Genomic DNA, 18,929 nt, shown 5'->3' with positions numbered 1-18,929 from the left:
AATCCGTAAGAGTCTTTATTAATAAAGATAGTGCTCCGCAGCAGCAGTCATACAGACAATAATGTGACCCGGCCGTGTCCCTTTTAATTGAACAAAACATTATATCTATGTCATTTCCGTTGCTATACTGCCACTTTTGACACTGACGAAGGCCTGCGTGCCGAAACGCGTTTGTCTGTCTGGTATAGGACTGCTGCTGCGGAGCACTATCTTTATTAATAAAGACTCTTACTCAACTGGAAGTGCGGATTTAATTCATTTTCTATATGTTCTTTTGGAATCTGCACCCAGCACACGCCTTGAAACTATATAAAACTGTCTGAGTAGACTTTTCCCCTGAAGAGATCTATTTTTGTCATTGCAATGTAATTTAGTTTTACATATTTTGTCTAATATAAATACAATGACGATGATGATGTTGTGGGCGGCCATGAGATCATTCAGAAATCCATCTTGTATTTTTCGTTCGAACTACGGAATCTCCTCGCATTACAGCACATGGAGTACATTATTGGAGTAGCCTTTTGCCTGCATTTTGCTCACGTTTTCTTTTATTTAGAAGTCAATCGGTAGAATGGACAAACTGGAGACAAACTCAGGACTAGGACTCATACAGTATATAACTTCTTGTCAGTGGACAAGAAGTAGAACTACTGTAACACTGCGTACTGTGCTGTAGGTCATCTGTTTAGCTTTCATACTGTACATCATAAGGGCTACACGGAAAGAAAACTAGTTTGTATATCTCCCGGGACCGCCACATGTATGGATGTGAAACTAGGAGTATGCTTCAAGTGTCATTTTTCCATAAAGATTTCTTCTCTGAACTAAATTTTCCGCATCAGAGCTGTTTTAATCTGCATTATTTTATCACACAACCATGGCTTTTATTTGCCCTGGGTGAGGCTAGTGATAAAACATACGGAGAGGGCGATAAGCCATAGGCCAGGGTGATAACGGTTATCAATAAGCGATGCAAGGGAGGGTGACACTCTTCTCAACCGGTGCAAGAAAATAAGACATGAGTCATGATATTATAATATTATAATATTATAATATTATAATATTATAATATTATAATATTATAATATTATAATATTATAATAATATACATGAGTCATGACTGACATTCAAAATGTAAATGCACACTGATAATTACAGCCCAGAGTTGGCTCTGTACTTGGATCACTTCTTTCACTCTACAATTAATGTCCTAGTCAAAAGTATCTGCAATCTCACAATGTGACGTCCTGTCCCCTTGCCCCTACAATATTAATCATACCGTTAATATTTCGTAAATTTGAGCGCTGCCTTTAAAAATGAAGGGAAATCAAAGTAGTTTTGGCAAGCGTCTAGCAAGATGCCTTTGATCATTCCATCTGATCCGTCTATCTGCTGTAGCGGAAATATTGCAGCTACATCTAAAACAGATCCTTATTCCTCCAAGTCAAAGCAGCCATGACTTTTCAGACGCCAGACTGTCAGAAAGCAGTGAGGAGGAGATGCATACAGTACGTGGGAAACAATGGATGACTGCGTAATAGCTATGGGCTTATGTTTATTTCATATCTGCTGCTGTAAAACTTTGTGAGACTATCCATAAACATGAAATATTACGACTACAACATAATACAACATACAGTAACCATGCGAGCGAAGGGGTGGGTGGGACCAACGTCTGGCTGTGACAAGTTGACGCGTCACATTCAGCGTCTGAAGCATGAAGCTCAACATTGGTGAACTTTGACCAGGCATCAACCAATAGGAAGAAGCAAGTTGTTGAACCCACTTTGCAGGCATTTTTTAGCTGGTAGTTTTGTTAACAGGCCAACCACTTCAACACTAGCCTGGGCATCATTTCATTTCGGTATATGATTTTGGGAAAAGGAAGGAACCTTCCTTTTCCCTCAATAAAGTTGACGCCTGTTCCTGTTCCTGTCTGTCGACTACAAAACAATACTACAACATGACGTAATGATATCATCCGCTCCTGCCCGGATCATACAGACTTTTGAAACAGAGACCAGGCTTTCCTCCGAGGTGGTGGAAAGCCTGATGAGGCGAGGTTACTTCAACACTAGTCAAACAGACTACAGTCACTATACAGTATAGTACACACCAGAAACCTGCCCCTTTTACTCTTTTTTACTCGGCATGCACTGGCTACTTCCCTTCAGCTGCTGCTCCTCCTGTTCAGACAGCTAACTTCATACTGGAACATGGAAACACCTTAAGTGAAACACACACATAATGCATGTTATTATTACCTTCACCTGTGGTAATACCTGTCAACTCGCTGCTGTGAAAGGAATCCACTCACGGCTAAGTTTGTCCAGGTGCAAGAGGAATCAAAACAGTGGAAAATAGTGAACCTCAAAGGTTCAGTGTGGCTGCATCATGCATACCATCAATTGCAAGTCTCATCAGTAGCACATGTAGTCCTGTCTGGTTCTCAGCCAACTCCATCCCCACATTGTGTACAGATCCACCCACACAACCACCCACCCACACACCCCCGCACGCACGCACGGACGCACACAAGCGCATGCACGCACGCACGCACGCTTGGACTTTCTTTTTTTTCCCTTTTTTGTTTATTTAGCATGAAATGTAAAATGTGCTACACAAAACAAATTGACTTGGTTTATCGGGCCATATGCCAGTATGAACTTGCCGTTTCTCATTATGCTGTGTGTAGAGACATGAATACTAAGAGCCTCTGAACGCAAGCCCAGGTGGCTGTTGTTTCACCTCCAGAACCCTCGCTAAGGGTGAAAACGCAAAGCTCTAGAGACCAATAAGACCTTTTATAATAAGACTGATGGGACATGGTGGGAAAAAACCTGCCGGCAAATAACTCACGTGGGTATTAAGGCCAGGAATAACATACAGATTTTCTAATAATTATGCTGCAGTTTATCTCTTACATTCTTGTATTCTGTTATTCAAATTTGGATGAATGTAGTCAACACTTCGCATATCTTGAAAAACGAAATACTGCAGGGCACACTGTTCAGTCAGCCATTAGTGAACGTGTTGAATGTTGATTTTTTTTTTTTTATACCAAGCTTCCAGCTTGGTATAAGTGCATGGGTGGACATTTGGCTAGCTGCCAATATAAACCCACCAGAAATCAACCAGACAACCAACCAATTGCTTAATGTTCTGCCCAGGAGGCAAGCAGCTGCCAAAGTCTATTCGTCTAACCTAATGTGCCTATGATGAGGCGTTTTTGAGTGGCGCAACGACTCCTACAACCAGCAATGTCCGTGCGTATGTATCAGTGGTCACGAGCACGAGTATGTGACTTATTAGTACCAGTAGGGGGCGCCAGAAACAGAGAGGCATAGTGCTGTGCCTGCTGCCTGCTAATGAGAGAGAGAGAGAGAGAGAGAGGTGGTGGGGGGGGATTGCACCACTCAGTTCACACGGGTGTGAACCTGCGAATGGCTCATAAGAACACGTAGGGCTTGCTAGATTTAGAGCATGAATGCATTTACAATGTTAGGGCTGGTCTGGTCCTCGATCTGAGTAAGCTAGAAGTTGATCTTACTTTTTACATTTTACAAAAGACAAAATACCTTTTTGTTTTACGTCATGAGTTACAGCACTGGTATCACAAGCTACAACTTCTGTTGAGAAATCCATAGTCTCTGAACCAAATTGTTATATAGTTTCAAAATTCTGACTACAATGACAGTTATAATTAGCTTAAAACCATCTGCTGAGTGGGGAGAAAATGAAAGCTCGGTCCTTATCATCACTCTGCAGATGCCCCAGCAAAGCGTATGACGAGTTTGGTTTGTTAGCACCTCAGGCCAGGCAGAGAATGGGCCCTGGTTGGTTGCTGATGGCAGCCAAGAGCATGCAAGAGCTTTCCAAATTAAAACTATTGTGAAAATGGACCAGAGAAACACAGTTTCAGACCTTTTCAGTAAGAGTCATCAGTCTTTGTTCTGGTCTCGAAAACTGGTTGTAGCATTATACTGTATGTAGCAAAGTATATATGGTTGAAAAGGGTCACTCACTTAATAATGTACAACCTTAAAATGTTGGTAGAAACTCAAAACTAAAACTAAAATCACACCTGTGTGAACTGAGTGGTGCAACTCCGGGGTGCGCACGCTTTTCCGACACACCGAAGATCCGAAGCGGGGGGACATGCGATGCGATGCGAAAAAGCGATGGTCCGGAACTAAAGCCTGCACCCGCAACCCCCCCCCCCCCCCACCCTCTCTCTCTCTCTCTCTCTCTCTCTCTCTCTCTCTCTCTCTCATTAGCAGGCAACAGAGCAGCACTATCTCTCTCTCTGTTTCTGGCACAGCGCCCATACTGGTACTAATAGTCATATACTGGTGCTCAGATACACATAGGCGGGTGGGTTACACGGACATTGCTGGTTGTAGGAGTGGTTGCACCTGTCCTGCACCACTCAAAAAAAATCACACCCGTGTGAAGTAAGTGGTGCAACTCCGTGTGGGGGTCCCCGGGAGTTGCAGACCCACAGGAACGCCCCCCAGGGTGCCGGTTGAGAAATATGTGGATTGTAGAAGAATTGGAGTCAGGGTAATATATCCACACATAATAGTCAGAAATTACGCTTACCATCTTCCACTGCAGCACAGAAACGTTAAGGCTCCAGTGAATAACAGATGAAGCATTGGAGTCATACTGCTATTGTTTTGCTTTCTGCACAGCTGCCCATTGGAGGCGTTGCAGCGCAAATACAAACAGAATCTTGAGTATCACCATTTGGGAGAATGTGTAACAGCTGCTTTTCTCCACAGTATTACCTCTTTAAAACCGATCAGATCTATTTTTATGCTTAGCATTTGCATTCTAAAGGCAGCTGTGAATATTTGATGGCTTTCACTTGCACGAGGATGGGGTAGCAGAGAGACAGAGAGAGAGAGAGAGAGAGAGAGAGAGATTAGGGGGCTAGTAGAGGCTAGTTTAGGCTTACTTTGTTCTATAGTATGACTAAAATACGAGTGTGTGTGATGCAGATGCAATGTAATTAAAACTCTCTGAAGACATTGTATGTGGTATAATAGACTCAGTAGAAACATAAATTATAGAAGTGGGCAATACAGTACCATACGTGCTTGCGTGTGTGCCTTATGTTACATATTTAACACAATTATTTATTGACTTGACACGATGGGAGGGGAAAAAAACATGGGTGAGTCATAATATTATATCATGTACATACATGTCTCAAACACATAAACATGTTTTTCAAATATGTACAGTATAAACTATCCCACCTGTGTGTGTGTGTGTGTGTGTGTGTGTGTGTGTGTGTGTGTGTATGTGGTGTTTTTGTGCGTGCGTGCGTGCGTGCGTGCGTGCATGCATGCGTGCGTGCTGTAATTGTGGATATCTCTACAACATAGACTAGTATTTTCAATTAATCTCTGAGCCAATGGGAGACACAGCAGAGCATTTTGTATCTGTCCATGACCTGAGTGGGAAAAAAAGATACATGACCGCAATTTACGCATGAAATTAGTTTATGTTGCCTGTGCGCATAAAACCCTCCCAGAATGTTGTTTTCCAAAATATATCTTGGAATCCCTTGGAAGTGGCAGCCTATGTCCTATGTCCTATGTCCTATGTCCTGTGTCCTATGTCCTGGCACCTAGGCCGGTAATCCAGCCTGACGGCGTGTCGCGAGTTCGAGTCCTGAGCCCGTCGGCCTTTGCTGCATGTCTTCCCCCATCACTCTCCCCCTTTCCTGTCTAGTTACTGTATCCTATCAATAAAGGCAAAAAAATAAATGGCAGCCCAACAATCAGTAAAATGGTGTCATTCTAAATCCCTTTGAAACTCTGATAGTGTACAAAAACAAATCCTTTGGACGGATTATGGACAGGGTCAATGCATTTTTTTTAATATTAATTGTTTGTATTTAAATAGTATACTGTAAGCTTTTTATCCTCAGTATTACCTCTTTAAAACACATCTGATCTATATCTGATCTACAGACTGTAAATCATGTTACTATAATTGGCCCCGGGGCCCTGTGAGTCTTGATCAAATCCCTGTCTGAGTTAAATTAACACTGAACGTTGTAGCGCCCGGGTGCAGTGGTAAAGTTCCCACCCACCACTGCGGAGGCTTGGGGTTCCAATGCACAGTGGTGAATCCGTTGGTAATAACGCCTACATTGAAGAGAAAACAAAGGGACTGAGTAGCTTCTATTTTCTACTTATTATCTGGGGTGCCCCGACCTGAGATCAGATTCTAAAAATGTCTTCTACATCCTGACAGTCTTCTGAAAAAGCTATGTTTCTATGTCAGTCGTTCTTCGATTTTTCAAAAATAGCAGACCTATACAAGCTCGTAGTGTGCCACTCGGTGGCTCATCTACTATGAGCTTGTAGATCTGCTATTTTTCAATAGCTAAAGCATGACTTTATGATGCTAACACCAAAAGGGGTTCCCGCCAAAAATGGGTTAACAGAAAACTATCATAACTCTCCTCATATGCAACGAAAAAATGATGATGCTTCTTTTAATTTACAAAGTTACGGTAAGAAATGAAAATGTGTAAATATAACTATACAACTGAGTTAGCTGGTTGTCTGAAGGATCTCCTTGCCTGCAGGTGTACGGAGTTGTGCAACAACAACTGACAGCAGGAGACGGGAGTCTTACTTTGCAACCATATAATGAACTTAAGTTTCCAGGGAAGAATTTAAATAGACAGCCAGACAGGATGATGATTAGTATGTGAAGTTAGTATTCCACTATCCAGCGGGTGCAAAATAATATCTATATACAGTTCCCTGCTCACCAGCACAGCATGCATGGGAGAAATTGTCAAGTTCCAGGACTTTACCTGAATTTACGTATAACTCCTGATTCACTCTCCAGTCTCCACTCCTTATGATAAATAAGCAATTACCTATAGAGGGTTATGCACGTGACATCATCATCAAACCAGGAAGTTATGCAGGAACGCCTAATGAGTGGCTAAAAACTACCTTCTGGCCTTGACAGCCCATGCATCTAAACAGAGAAGTCCTATCTGATTGCCACTCGATTTGCCACTCGATGTGCCATTCACTTTAAGCATGTGCATACCCTCTATTGCGCCTCATTACTATGTCGAGCTCAAAGTATAGGAGACATTTAAAAGTGGCTTGTCTGTAATTAACAGCTCCGTTATACAGTTATACAAAAGTGTGTGTGTGCGTGCGTGTGTGCGTGCGTGCGTGCGTGCGTGAGACCAAGGGAGGAAAAGATGAAGTGAGCGAGATACTGATAAATACTGTAGTTCAAGAACACTTGTCACAAACTGACATTGTACATTTAAGTCAATCCACATACTGCAACTGAATGAGATGTACATGAAGTATAACTTCTCTAATCCAGAGAACAGTTCACTTTATCACCGTTTACGCAGTGTCCTCTCTTCCCCTCACCCAGGAAATATAACATTTCCTGGGTGAGGTGAAGAGAGGACACAGAGCTGATAACTGTTAATAACTGTAACTAAAATAAGACTAAGGATATTTGATAAACAAATGATTGCCAGGGAATTCATTGTTTCCCCCACCTCGGGCAACGAACAAATGCCTGAGTGATAATTTTTGCGCAGCAATGAATACATAATAAATGACCACTGGGAACAGAATGTGAGAAGAAACGATACATTATGATGGAACATCTTAATTAGGGTCAATGATGATGAATATCATATAAGGCCGCTGTGTTAGTTCATTTCTGTCTCAAAAGCAGTCTGCAACAAAGCAAGTCCCTGACATCTACAGCAGGATCAAATCCATGGATTAATATAAATCAAGACGTATGTTGTAACGGATGATTCAATCAAGAGAGACACGCTGAGCCTGAGCCATTTATCTTTTAGACAGACAGTTCTGCTTAGGACTTCAAAAGCGTTCCTTTTAGAAAAGATCAATACTTTTCATTTTCTGCCTTGTTTCAGTCAGAATGCTTACTATTCATTTAATTAAATACTTTGAATTAGAATACCAGATGACTGAGCTTTCTTTTTGCTTATCTGCTTTCATGTTCTTTGCCTGCTTGGACATGACATGTTCGTGTCCAAGCAGGTCTGCATTCCACTGAGTTAACGGCATGGTTCTGATAAATAAGCTGCCCCACGGGCTAGGTGTTTGCGACCTGGATCGATAATTAGGCTGGCCAATGCCAGCTACCAGCTTCCAACACAGGTTTCTTAACTAAACATATACAGTACGCTTAAAACATTCCCCACGTGAAAAGCATTAAACATTAACATGAGCATAAACCTTAGATCTTTAAAAGAGCCTATATATTTAGACCACAATAGATCATTTGTCAGGGCTATACTTCCACATGTATTTGGGAATACAGACATTGGCTTCACTCACACATTTCGATCTAGCAACATTGTTGGATGCTAGATGTAATCAAAGGGTAAGTGACATGGCCGCCCCAATGCATTTTCCAATGGAAGTCACATGGTTTGACACAACATTTTTGTTGTACGGCTTTCGGCTGTGTTTCGACTGCCCCCCCCCCCCCCTCCCCCTCATACAACAAAAATGTTGTGTCAAACCATGTGACTCCCATTGGAAATGCATTGCGAGCTTGCAGATACAGTAAGTCTCATGCATCAGCTATACATCAATCTGTTGTGAAGGTGTGAGTCAGGCCTTAGGCCTGTGAAGGTGTGAGTCAGGCCTTAGGCCTGTGAAGGTGTGAGTCAGGCCTTAGGCCTGTGTGAAGGTGTGAGTCAGACAGACATTCGTAACGCAGGCAGTTAGATTGGGGGGGGGGGGTTTATGGGTAATACAGAGCAGTATAGTGTGCACATTTGACTAGACGTGCTGTTTATTTAAAATGATCGCAGACAACCTTTGAATGAAGAAAACACTAAAGTATTAAACATACAGCCTAATTCAGTCAACATGCTTTTGCCCTCTGGAGTGATAGTAATTAATTGTTTTCATTACCAAATATTCTCCAGTGCATTTATGTGCCAGCCATTGAATGATTATTTGATTTGTTTTAGGGGTTAATACATGCTCTGGGTGTATCTGTTCTTCCATTTCATACTTTTTAAATGTTATAAAAGCTGCAAATTGCAAGTGCAGACATGGTTTGGCCTTCAATTGAGGGTGGTTCATGGTGAATATACAACAGTTACACTCCCAGGTTTACATTAAACCTCAAGCCTTTGCTGTGCAGCTGCACTGTGAAAATAAGAGACAAATTCAGGAAAAGTTGCCATTTTCTGTGTACGTGAGTGCTTTTCATGTAAGCATGGCATAAGCAGAATGAACACTTACAATACAATCTACCCTAACCTTGCAAAAATGTTTAGTTGTAAGTTATTTTACTTACAATGATACATAATTCTCTTTAACAAACCAACATAATAACAAATGAAATAAAAAACACACATTTTCTACCTTAAAGAGATTTATCTCTTTGATTAAAGAGTGCAGCTATTCAATGCAAAATATTTCAATTTCTGCCATGTCCTGTAGTAGGACACTGTCAGCCATTTCATTACAGCCTTCAGAACCTTATTGAAGGGAAATGTTGGAACAGCTGGAAAGGAAAGGAAGTAATTTAAATCCTTTAAGAAACAACCAAATCGACTCCATTTAAAACTGGATTAAAGGAAGCTCTTTGCTTTTACTTCCCAATGCACTAAACATTTTTAACAAACTGTAGGAGCATGAGTATAACTTCCATAAGTCACTTCCCATTGCTGTCTTACTTAAGACATGTGAATCCCTTGACTCCTTCAAAACCGCTCTCAAAGGGCACCTACGGACGGCTGCAATTCGAAACCTAGGTTCCATCCTGGAGGCCAATCTTTCCGGTGATAAGATGGCCACCAACGTAATCAAAAAAGTCAATCAAAGAACAAGATTCCTCTACAGGATCTCCTCACTGGTCGACAAAAACACCTTGAAGACCTTAACAGGAGCCCTTGTACAAGGTTTCTTTGACTATGCATCCACCTCCTGGTACCACAGCACCTCAAAGGCCCTTAAAACAAGGCTCCAGACCTCCCAAAACAAACTGGTCAGGCTCCTACTTGGCCTCACCCCCCGAACCCACCTCACCCCTGCCCACTTTGACAGGCTGGGATGGCTTAGGGTCGACGACAGAGTACAGCATCTTGCAATGGGTCTGGTCCACAAGATTAGATACACCACCAAGATACCCATGTACCTGTCTAAATACTTCCTTAATGTAAACGAAGTCCACACCCACAACACCAGAGGGAGTGCAACAAACCATGTACAACCCAGATTCGGCACAAACAAGGGACTAAATTCTTTTCGCTCCTATGCGACCAAAATGTGGAACGCCCTACCAACAGTCATTAAGACATGTGAATCCCTTGGCTCCTTCAAAACTGCTCTCAAAGGGCACCTACGGATGGCTGCAATTCGAAACTGGCCTCTGTAAAAGCTGAATTTGTATCTGGATTGTACTATGTTTTTGTATGGACGTGGTGTTGGGTGCCTGCACATATGCACACATGGCATCAACGCATGGTGTTGTGTGCAGGCGCCCTACACTCTGTCTTTGTACTATGGATTGTACTATGTTTTTGTATGGACGTGGTGTTGGGTGCCTGCACATATGCACACATGGCATCAACGCATGGTGTTGTGTGCAGGCGCCCTACACTCTGTCTTTCGTTTTCTTTTCTTTTATCCCCCTGTTCCCCTCACTGTATATATACTTTTTTTCCCTTTTCGCTTCCTATATGATGAATTCCTGTTCTGTTCTTTAACTACATAGAAGTGTCTATTTGTTTGTCTCTAAATGTTTTGATGAATTGAACAATGTGGACCCTGTTGTAAACAAGTGTAAGGCTTAATTGGGTCGTCCACTCACAGTTAACAGTCTTTGTATTGAGTTTGTGCTTGAAATGTACTGTAATTCTGCAAACTGTTAATAAAGATTTCAATCAATCAATCAAATGGCCCCCGTCAAATCTTAATCCCCCCCCCCCACCCCTTTTGCCCCTCACTGTATATGTTTTTTCCCCCTTTTTTTTACATAGCTCCTTTATGATGATGTCCTGTTTTTGGCTATATAGTAGTGTATATTTGTACGTCTCTAAATGTTATGATAAATTGAAAACGGTGGACCCTCTTGTAAACAAGTGTAATGCTTTATGGTGTCGTGCACTCACAGTTAACAGTTTTTGTATTGAGTTGTGCTTGAAATGTACTGTAATTCTGCAAACCGTTCAGTTCAATCAATCACTCACTCCTCCACCTTATATCGTCTGAATGCCAAAATTAGAAATCACAAAAAAATAAACAATTGAGTGCTTGCTCCTGAAGCTGACAGGACCAAATATTGATTTAGTGAGTTTCCATTGATTTGGTAGTCCAATATGCTTTTGATTGATTGATTGATTGATTGATTGATTGATTGATTTGGTAGTCCAATATGCTTTTGGCCATTTTTGTGACTTGTGCACAACACACAGACATAAGATCAAGCACCAGCTGAATATTTCATTTTCACCTCAAAGATGATCTCTAGTCAGAACATGCATTAAGGTTGGCGAACATGCACTTCTCCCGTGCTTGCGGTTATGTTTAGGTTAGGGTTAGAGATAGCAGGGATAGTAATTTCGGAACAATGAACCTTCTGACTAATGACACGGCACCGTACGATTTCCATCAACTCGAAATATTGTCATGAAAATACCATCAAGAATGTACAATTTGGAGGAAACAGAATATCAATTAAACAATAAAATATAGTAATTATAAAGTCCAGGCAATTTCAGTCTGTTGTAAATCTAATGTCCTACAGCCACGTTCTACCGTTCGAGTGATGTATGATTGGTGTACTGTACTGTATAGTATTATGCATCTCTTTTCTAAAATACTTTGAGCTAGTCGTTTTCAGCACACTCTTTGGCAAACCAAAGAGTGCAGTAACAGCCCTCATGGTGGGCGTGTGTGAACTTGTCTGGTATCCAACAGATTTTCATTGACGAGGCCAAACACCTGATACAAGAAACTGTTCATTAGGTCTGTTGTTTGAGCTGCTGCTATAGATCAGCCTTCCACTCTGAAAGAGAGAAATCTGTAAAGCCTGATCTGTACTTTGTCACGATGGTGTCGCTTGCAGGAAAATAGCAAATCTACAAGCTCACCATGCGTTGCGACCCGCCGTACAAGGGAGTATAAGTTAAGCATAAGCCAGAGCATCATGATATAGTCAAAAGAGAGAATATTTTTGGTCTTTTCCCTTAAAAGAGAGAATATTTTTGGTATTTTCCCTTAATTACGTAGTTGACACAAGAGACATTTCTCTGACTGCGGCCAGCTGCAGTAAATGTTTCATTCCACACTGTACAGCAATGCCCACTGGTAATTCGTGTACTGTACATGAGGCATCAAGTCCAATTACTCTGTTTGCCGTGCATGTACAGGACAGTATGTGGCTACTGTGCATTATAGCGCTGTCTATGGCAAACCTGAAGAGAAGGGCTTCAACAACAATCAATTATTTTCTCAGCAATTATTATTTTGATGAATTTAATAACCTTTAAGCGTTTTTATAACCGACTAAATGTATTAGTCTGATTAGCCGCTTAAGCCCTATTTTACACGTCATGATGTAACAGATCTGCTATTTTTATAAATTAAAATAAAGAAATAAATGGATTAGGTCGATTTGTTGCACCACTACTGAAGAGCAGAAGAGCAGCAAGCAAGATATTTTCCTTTTCCTGCATTGTTTTCTCATGGACAAAATCATATTTCCTCTTGACAACAAGACTTTCTTGTAATGCTACTGTAGCAACAAGATGAAAAAGGAGGGGATGTTATTTTTTAGAGACATCTAAGTCAGCTGTCAACACCAATTCCCAATGTCATCCTTCTGCACTTATTGCGACTGTAGGTCGCAGATTACTATGAAAACCTGCGAAACCCGTCCGTCAGTCGTGTCACGTCTACATATATCGTTATCAGTCCATCACGCCTTGTGACATGACGTCTCCATATATGGCCTTCTCCATATATGAAGATCACAACACTGACCTCATTGCCTTGTAACATCACGCCTCATGACATCACGTCTGAGACGTCTCCATATATGGCCTTATTATGAACATCACGACACTGACCATCAAACCCTGGATAGCCATACCTGGAGAAGACTGGATCATCACCTAGATCTGCATATACTGTTATGGAGCCGGCCAGCAACTCTACATCTGACCTCAAACCCTTACATCTCTATATGGAGCTGACCTGTTCTGACATTCCATAATATGCTGATCCTCCCCACCTGTCCTTCCTCTTCCATGTCTGCCTTTCCTGTCCATTCAACAGGGCCGAAAATTAAGGCGTGGCCCTACCTGGGCCCCCCATCAAACCCTGTACACTCAAGACACTGCCCCCACTGTCACCCTTAGATCTCCATAAATGGAGCTGACCTGTTCTGACGTTCCATATGTTGATCTGACCTCATCAAACCCTGTACACTCTGAACACGCTCTATATATGGCCAGACCTCATCAAACCCTGTACACTCAAGACATTAACCCCACTGCCACCCTTACATCTCCATATATGGAGCTGACCTGTTCTGACATTCCATATGTTGAACTGACCTCATCAAACCCTGTACACTCAAGACACGTTCCATATAAAGTACAGAATTCATTCCATATGTTGATCTGACCCCCCCATGCCAAAGCGCCAACCCAGCAGTCTGCCGTCACCCAGGCGGATGTATGCACGCGACCTCGCCCTTAGGTCGTTTCTCGCCCTCAGGGTGTCTTACTGGTAGTATAGACTTTAATGAAGGCAGACTCGTATCAAGCTGCCTAGTGTGATTATAAAACAGTATAGACTCTAATGAAGGCAGACTCGTATCAAGCTGCCTAGTTTGATTATAAAACAGTATAGACTCTAATGAAGGCAGACTCGTATCAAGCTGCCTAGTGTGATTATAAAACATTATACACCCAAAGCACAATTGTACCCACTAAGTCAAGACGCACACAATATAGTTGAGAAAATAACTTGCCTGTTAGATTCTCCTGACATACTATAATCACCATCAGCATCTTCCTCGAAGGTGATCTATTCTGTTTTGTAATTCGTTGAAAAAACTTTTTTGAAAGTTATAACTGATACGGATACGATTTGTCACACACGTTACCGCAGTGAAATTTGTTCTCCGCATTTGACCCATCTCTTGGAGCGGTGAGCTGCAGCCAAGGAGCGGTTAGCTGCAGCCGTGCCGCGCTCGGGAATCATTTGATGAGTTGATTTGACCCCCTAATCCAACCCATTGATGAGTTGATTTGACCCCCTAATCCAACCCATTGATGAGTTGATTTGACCCCCTAATCCAACCCATTGATGAGTTGATTTGACCCCCTAATCCAACCCATTGATGAGTTGATTTGACCCCCTAATCCAACCCATTGATGAGTTGATTTGACCCCCTAATCCAACCCATTGATGAGTTGATTTGACCCCCTAATCCAACCCATTGATGAGTGCCAAGCATGGAGGCATTGGGTCCCATTTTTACAGTCTAGGGATCGAACCCCAACCTCTAACCACAAGACTCAATATAGAACAACAACGTGTTTACAAGGTTCCTTATTGGTTCAATCCTGGCAGGATACCTACGTGAATCCTTTCCTTTTTCAAGCTATCCTATCAAAATAAAGAAAACCTCGCCCCAATAATAGAATCTGCCAAGTCAGAAGAATGTGTTATTTTAAGATGAATTCATGTGTGAAATGCTACTTTATCTGTTCCAGTTACATACAGTATATTACTATTGTATACTTTTCATGAAGCTTTAAAAGAGATCTGATGCCACATTCTCCAACAAAAACAGTTCAAACAAAACTTTTGAAGGTGAAGCAGCAATGGCACCTTGACAGAGTTCCGTCCACACTATTAGCCTCTTGATGCCAAACAGTGAAATGCAGAGCTGGCTCCAGCTGGAATGTTTACTCAGGCTTAGCACACAGCCTTGTTGCTCAAAACAGCATGAGTATGTTTCTGTCTGCATGAAACTTCTGTATGTGCCCAGTGCCATTTCAGTTTGGAACACTCACAAAATGAGACCCCTGGTGATGACTAGAACAGCTCCGATAATGGCAATAACAATAATAATAAATATAGCTGCCAGCAGTGATAAGACTGGGTCAGGCCAAAAGTAATAAAATAAAAAAAGTACTTGGTACTACTTCGTCGATATACAATGATCACTACAATGAAACGACAGCAAAGAACAGCCCAAACTGCCGATCGGAAATCGGGGCCAATCACGTTATTTTCAAATGATCGGAATCTAATTGGGAGCACACAAAAAAACGTTATCGGGACATCCCTAGTAGGCTATCAATATTATATGCATATCATGATATTAGACTGGATATTGTCTGTGATTTTTGATATTGTACTATTGTGATATATCATATATGGCATAAACTTGTGTTCTATAAAAAATCGGGAGCAAAAATATGTGATCATAAACTGTGAGTGATGGAAAAGGCCAGAGGGAAGAGAATTCCAGACATACTGAAGAGAAAGGTCCCAATCAAAGTGAAAGACTATTTGCCAGAAGAGCAAAAGAACAAAGGGAATATGAGGGAAGCTGTTCTGGTATTGAAAGTTTCTAAATAGAAAAAAAGTAATGAAATGATAGTTGTTCTAACCTTAAGAACTTTGCTGTCAGTACTACGAATGTTTGTACATAGTAGCCTAAACAAATATGCAGATTATGATTATTATTATTATTATTATAGTCAACAGTGCAATAGAGAGACAACCCAGAGTGAAACCACAAAGCTTTGCAGTGCATACTTCAGAATTGGGAATTCTGATTTATTCTGAATAACCACTAAAACAAGGATAGATAGAGAGAGCAAATTCCAAAAGGCAAAACTGATAATAGTGGAACATTGTGCCAGGATGCAAGCTAGAGATCATGGATATGTTCTGTTTTCATTGTCCTCTAACTGTACACTGCACCCCCGCCCCCCAAAAGAGTCAAGGCAGTTCGACGACTTTCTATATCGAGCCACTCAACGCACCTTACAGTAGCCCACAGTACAGTAACTACAGTAGACTACAGTAGCTACAGTAAAGTGCCATTTCTTGCAATGGAGAACACACAGCAGCGATCGATCCATACTAATTATAACAGCCTAAAAGTGCAGGTGCCTGCAAAGGATCAACTGTGACTAGTAGGCCTATAGGTAGGTACCTTATGGCAGCTAAACAGTGTTAAAATGATGCCCTTACCTTGTATGTGCTGGTTGACCACATTCTCCAGTCGATCTAGCCTCTCAATGATCCGGAGCGTGTCGCCCTTTTTGTCACTTTCTAACTTTTTCTCAGGCATAGGCAACGGGACTTTGATGTAAACATTTGCGATGTAATTAGTAACCCATCCTACATACAGCAGACAAACAATATTAGTCATGCCACTCAAGATCACGCATGTAGACACCAAAGTTTTAGTTCTTCTTGTGCAAGCCATGCCGACATCCCCTCCATACAGCCAGCAATATTCCGTTTAACCCAGAGAGGACACGGCGACAATCACCCACAAAAAACCTGGAATGTAGTTCTGTAGAAATGCCGCTGAAAGTCGATAATTCCTGCTATTATGCAGCTCTGCAGTCCCAGCCTTCGATTTATGTCAAATGGTGTCGGATTGACTATTTGCGAATGTGTCAAATATCTACAGGTAACTCGCGCTGCCTGTTTCGCTCCATTGCAATGAGCCGCTGTCCGCTCCAGCTGAATGTGAGGCTGAAGGAAACATTGTGCTCTGCTGGAGCCAGAGACTGCACTCGTATGCATTCACTTGCGCATTGATTCCCTGACAAGGTGGGTGGTTCTACTAAAAGAGTGCGTAATTCCTGAGGTGATTAAAATAGCTGCTACTACTACTACTACTAGGCCTACTACTAGACAACTAATAATAATAATAATAATAATAATAATAATGTTACACAGTATACCTTATACAATTATACACTTATTTGAACAGTATCTAATTGCTTTTATTGTTGTCTCCACCAGGCCGAAGGCATGGGGAGAGAGAATGTTTTGCATTTTGGGACATAGCTGGGCAAAACATGATTATATTACTCCTAAACATTTTGCCAAACATCACACACACACACACACACACTCCTATCCTCCTGGTGGAGACCTGTGCCCAGAAGGGCACTTTTTCTAGTTTTGTTTGTTTGTTTTCAACAAAAATAGGCTAATTGCATTTTATTTATGATTATGCTTTGGGTTATGTAACTAATGGGAACAGTACAAGACTAGGGGACTACCAGTATGCTACCAGAATAACCAGATGATGTAATACTTAGTTAGGCTAAGTTAACCACAAGATAGAGACATCATGGGACTTCAATGTGGTGTGTCGTCGTGGGTAGCTAGCTAATAGCTATACAATCCATGAGATCAAGTCATTTTGTGAAACAGCTGGATGCGGTGGGACAAAATATTGTCCTATATACTCAGTCTCCAGGGTAAGAATTTCAGGGAGGCCACAAAGGCGACTGTGGCTCAAGAGGTACAGCAGGTCGTCCAATGATCCATGGGTCGGCGGTTCGAATCCCGGCTCCTCCTGTCCACATGTCGAAGTGTCCTTGGGCAAGACACTGAACCTCAAATTGCTCCCGATGTGCTGGTTGGTGCCTTGCATGGCTTCCGCTGCAATCAGTGTATGAATGGGTGAATGTAATGCACAATCTATGTAAAGCACTTTGGATAAAGGTGCTATAATATATAATATAAATTTATAAATGCACCATTTACCATTTAAAGGCCATGGCCGCCGTTGCCCCTGAGGCCACACAGTGAACTTAATGGCCCAGCTGACTGCCACTCTCTCCTCTCTCTCTTTCTTATAGTTAAAACCAGTGTCTCTTTCTTGTCATGTGGACACCTGGTGTCCTTTGTTGAGATTCTGAATTCCCCTTATTAGTCCCCATATCTTTAAACCAATCCAGTGACTTTGAATGGTGCAGGGCTGAGCGTGGATCAACATTGTAAATAGCCTATACTGCACCCTTAACCCTTGAATTCAATTCATTCTTTCAATGGGTAAAGTCTTATTTGACAGTTTCTGCCCTTAAAAAAGAATCTCAATCCAATAATTGCAATGCTTTGGATCTGCCTTTCTTTCTTTCTTTCTTTCTTTTGGAATAGTGGTCTTTTCAGGTTTATCATACCATTGGAGACCAGATGTTAATTCAATCCAATTTGTACTGCTCAGAATGCTCTTGCATGGCCCTGTAGTTCCCCATTGCTTTTATTAGATGGTTATTGAGTTTCAAGTTGTATAATATTATGTGATTTTAATTTGGAAATGATATCTGCATCAACGGAGCAAAGGCCTTTTATGAATGTCTTTGGTCCCAATTCTTGTTATTCCCTAGCGTTCGAATGCGAAGACTCAATTATGACATAGAAGCTAATTCTCCTTTCTGCTGAAAATAATGTCTTGATGTTGAAAATTCTCTGAATGTTGTCTGTATTACAATTTACATTGAATTTAGGCATTTAGCACACGCTCTTGATCCAGAGCGACTTACATTTAATCAAAAACAAAAGCATGTCATACATCACATATATAAAAAGTATATTATCATGAATCGTGTATAAGCTAAGAACGTAACAGTGGAGTATCTATGTCAACTATACATACTATACTATATTATATGTTATACAATTTACATGTGTACTACCAGTAAGACGCGCAAACGCGGGAAGCGAACGCAGCTGAGACCCTGCAGATCATGTCTGTCTGTCTGTCTGTCTGTCTGTGTGTCTGTTACTGTATATGTGGACCTGGCCCCTTTTGTGCCCATATATGGAGCTGAGTGGACCTGGCCCCTTTTGTGCCCATATATGGAGCTG

The 18,929-nt window shown here is 41.5% G+C and overlaps 1 protein-coding gene across 2 annotated transcripts in view; it reads right to left on the bottom strand.

Annotated features, from left to right (window-relative positions):
- galnt18b (UDP-N-acetyl-alpha-D-galactosamine:polypeptide N-acetylgalactosaminyltransferase 18b) overlaps positions 1-16,787 on the bottom strand; it is a 77,501-nt gene extending 60,714 nt beyond the window's left edge. The window contains exon 1 of one of the 2 annotated variants that reach the window (XM_080772895.1): positions 16,287-16,787. In XM_080772895.1, the coding sequence (XP_080629021.1) occupies positions 16,287-16,524 (238 nt within the window). In that variant the 5' untranslated portion in view covers positions 16,525-16,787. The remainder of the gene's footprint in view (positions 1-16,286) is intronic. The other variant, XM_080772894.1, reaches the window with a different exon arrangement.
- Positions 16,788-18,929: the final 2,142 nt, after the last annotated feature.

This window comes from Protomyctophum bolini, assembly GCF_963924005.1.
Source record: "Protomyctophum bolini genome assembly, chromosome: 1".
In the NCBI taxonomy this organism is placed as follows: Eukaryota; Metazoa; Chordata; class Actinopteri; order Myctophiformes; family Myctophidae; genus Protomyctophum; species Protomyctophum bolini.
The sequence above is the reverse complement of the archived record's forward strand: the minus strand, read 5'-3'. Positions and strand labels throughout refer to the sequence as shown.